The 3,586-nt window shown below is 57.0% G+C and overlaps 1 protein-coding gene across 1 annotated transcript; it reads right to left on the bottom strand.

Moving 5' to 3' along the window:
* Nucleotides 1–1,618: 1,618 nt before the first annotated feature.
* On the bottom strand, nt 1,619–3,356 carry LOC119570074 (basic salivary proline-rich protein 2-like). The gene is made up of 2 exons (XM_037917972.1): nt 3,237–3,356; nt 1,619–2,146 (listed from the first exon to the last, which is right to left on the bottom strand). The coding sequence occupies exons 1-2, from the start codon at nt 3,354–3,356 to the stop codon at nt 1,619–1,621; spliced, it is 648 nt and encodes a 215-aa protein (XP_037773900.1).
* Nucleotides 3,357–3,586: the final 230 nt, after the last annotated feature.

Consider the following 3,586-nt stretch of genomic DNA (forward strand, 5'->3'; position numbering starts at 1 on the left):
ATGTGCCTTAAAGGGCACATTTGGGGGATTTGTGCCTTGCTCAGACCCCACTTTTTGGGTTTGGGCTGGGGCAGTTTACCTGGGGGGTGTCCTTTATTCCCTGGCATTTGGGAAACACTGAAGTGGTTGGGGCACATTTTTTGCGTAGGTGATGGTTTACCCCAGTTCCCCAATCAAGGGGGAGTTTTGGGTTCCCTTTTTCATGGTCCCAGGATTTGGGCCTGGTTGGAGTTTTCCCCTTCGAAAAATGGGGAAGCCTAACGACCTTGGGTGTTTCTATCACCCCCCCTCCTATGAGACTGAGAAGCCAGTGCCCCAACTTGATTTCCCCTTTCTCCTCGGGGTTCGGGGCGGGGAGGCTCATTTCCCCCCATTTTTAGTCCTTTGCCCTCCGGCGGGAAAACAAAGGGGGCCCTGATCTTTGGGCACGAGATCAGGGCCCTGATCTCGCGCAACCCGGACGACACCCGGATTTTGTGTGGTTTCCCCAAGGGCCCTTACTTTTTTGGTAGGCATTCCGGAACCCCTTGGGGTTTTTGACGGGGCCCTTTAAATTGGGGGGGAAAAACGCCTTGGGGGCCAGACTCGCCATCAGAGCGGCCCTCCGGCCTGGGCCCGTTTCTTTCCCCCCTTTTCGGCTTTGGGGCTTGCTCGTGGAGGCCCCCAGCTGTTTCGGCGGGTTCACTGGTGCTCCTGTTTTCCCCGAAAAACATGTCTTCTGGGTTTGGGGGGGGCCCGGGTTTGGGTGCTGTTGGAACCCTTTTTTCCTGGGTTCTCTGCATTTTGCATTATTTGGGGGGAAAATCCTGTTTGGTGGGAAGATTTTGGGTTTTTTCGGCTGGGGGGCAGCTTCCTTCCCTTGGGAGGTCGGGAAGCCTTTTCGTTTTTTCCCCCCCCAGCCCGTAGGTCCCTTTGGGGGGGGGGGCAGGAAAAAAAGTCGGGCGTTTTTTTGGGCCAACCTCTTCCCGTTTGAGAGCCGCCTCTTTCCTGAAAAAGAGAAAAGCCCAGGCCCGGGCCCGTGAGCCTTTTGGGCCACAGTTAGGACTTTTTGGCTGTTGTGTCCTTCTTTTCTTTTTTTAATGTCCCTTAAATTGAAACACCTCGGATTGGTGCCTTGCTACAGACACCCATTTTGGGTTTGGGGTTTGTGCATTTTTGCCTGGTGGTGTCCTACTTTTTCCAATTTGAAACACCAAAGGGGTTCAGGCACAAAAAGTGGGGAGGTGATGGGAAACCCCATTTTACCCAGATAAAGGGGGGGGGGTTTTGGGGCTACCTTTCATGGTCCCCAGGACTTGCCGGGTTGGACCCCTTCCCCTTTCGACAATGGGGAAGCCTCCACGACCTTTGGGTGTGATGCTATCACCCCCCACATGTTTTGAGACTGGGGAAGCCAATTGGGCACCATCTTGCCCTCTTTCCCCTCGGGATTCAGTGGCGAGAGGTCACTTTCCTCCCATTTTTTAAAGCTCCTTTGTTTCCGCAGGAAAAAAAAAGGGTGGCTTGATCTTTGGGCACGACGTTTCATCCCCAAATTCTCCCCAAACCCCGGGATCGCAGCCGAAAATGCCTCCATTTGGTAGGCATTGTCGAACCCCTTGGGGTTTGAAAAGGGCCCTTAAAATTGCCGGAAACGCCTTGGGGGCCCAGACTCGCCATCAGGTCGGTCTCCGGCCTGGGCCTTTGGGGTCCCCCCTTTTTCCGGTTTTGGGGGTTTTTGCTCGTGGAGGCACCGGGCTGTTTGGGCTGGTTCAGTGGTGCTCCTGATTAAAGGCAGGGGGGGTCGCTGGGGGGGGCCCCAAAAGCCCTTCCTGGTCTGGGTGCGGGCCCTGGGGGGGGCCCAGCACGAGAGGCCATCTGGTGGACAGACATGTTTTTTCCCTGTTTTAAAATTCGTTTTGTCCCCATTTTGGCACGGGCATGACTTTGTTAATCCTGTGCTCGGGGTTTTCTTTTGCCACCCGGAGGACTTTAAGGGCCCTTCAGGTGGCTCCCTGGCCCGGGGCCCCTTTCCCGGGGTCGTCCCCCCAGTAAGGCCCTGTCTGTGGGGGATTTTTTTTGGGGGTTTTTCCATGTACTTGGTAGGGCTTCCCCCACTCACGCCCCCAACCCCCCCGGGGGCCCAAACAAGGGGAAGCTGAGGGGCCTAGAACCCAATTTTCAAAACAGCAACAGGGGGTGATGAGGGAAATACCAGCCAATTGCCATTGCACGGGGACGCACAGACGGGGGTGGGTCCCAAGGCAGCATGACTGCTTGACCCAAACCCTCCCAGGGAGACCACCGATTGACCCCCCCGGGGCCGGATCAGGTTGCCTGTTTTTGCCAGAATAGAGGCCCAAAGAGGCGTGTTGCTTCCGAAAGGGGGTACCGGCACGGCATCGCCCCAACCTCCCAAAATCCCAAAGGGGGCCACACACGGCAAAAAAACCCTGGGTAGGTGACAACTTCTGGGAGTATCCCCGAGGGGGGTGTTTTTTCCCCCTACAGGACAAACATTGCTGGGGGAAAAATTCGCTCCTCCCTCATTTAGGGAAAGGGGGCCCCTTTTTACTTTTTCCCAGGCAGTTCCTCTCCACTCCTCAGAGAGGAGAGAGGTCACCACAGCACTCCCCTTCCAGTGTAGCGGTCGCGAAAAAGAAACCTTTGATATCGTTAATTGTTCCCGGAGATCGCAGGCTTTGCCCCGGTCGATGCTAACGGGTTTTCGGGCTCCTCGTGGGGCACCGGGTGGTGATGGTTTTTTCTGTTCCCCCCTTTATGACCGGGAAGGGGCCCCCAAGGGGGGGGCAGAGGGGGGGCTTTGGGGGGGTCGTCTTATGAAAGGCTGGAGCAGGGTTTGGGGGGCGCGGGGCAAGTGATTCCCCGTTTCCCGGGGGAAATTTGGGGGGCCTTTTTTGGTTTTGGGGGGGGGGGGGACGCGGGGGCCCTGCGGTCGCGAAGCTGCTTGCCGAATGCTCCCCGGGGCCCGATCTCCGGAATGAAGAAAATCAGGGGGGAAAAGGGAGGGGGGCTATGGTGGTTCCTAGAATCCCCTCTGCGGGCCCGGGGAAGATCCTGCTTGAAAGAGGTCCCCTATGTGTAGGAGTGCCAAGGGGAAAATGGTCCACCCATTTCGGGCGGGAGAAGAAGCCGAGGGCCTTTCCCTTTAAGTGGCGGTTTTGGCGCTCCCATGCCATTTGGGGCTGGGATGGGATGCTGTGGTCCCGGGTCACTTCGAGCCAGAAGGGTCAAACACTGCCCCCAGAGCTCGGATTCGAATGAGGAAACCCCTGCGGTCCCTGACCGTCGCTGGAGTCCCCTAGCGGATATCCCCGGTTTTGATAAAAGGGCCCTTTGGGGAATGGTGGTGGCATTTTTGGGCCCGGGTAGGTGGGCCTCAGGCCACCTGGTAAACTGGTTTAATCATGTCAGGACGTAGCTGAAACCTTTGGTTTTTCTGGTAGGGGCCCACTACGTGAGGTGTCATGCTCGAAGCGGCATCTGGTACAAAAGGGAAAACCGGTGGGGGGACTTAGTGTGTCGGTGAACTTACTGCGTTGACCCTTTGATGGGAGGTTTCGACACCCCCTGCCCGGGCGTCTCT

This window comes from Penaeus monodon, unplaced genomic scaffold (assembly GCF_015228065.2).
Source record: "Penaeus monodon isolate SGIC_2016 unplaced genomic scaffold, NSTDA_Pmon_1 PmonScaffold_2169, whole genome shotgun sequence".
Taxonomy (NCBI): Eukaryota; Metazoa; Arthropoda; class Malacostraca; order Decapoda; family Penaeidae; genus Penaeus; species Penaeus monodon.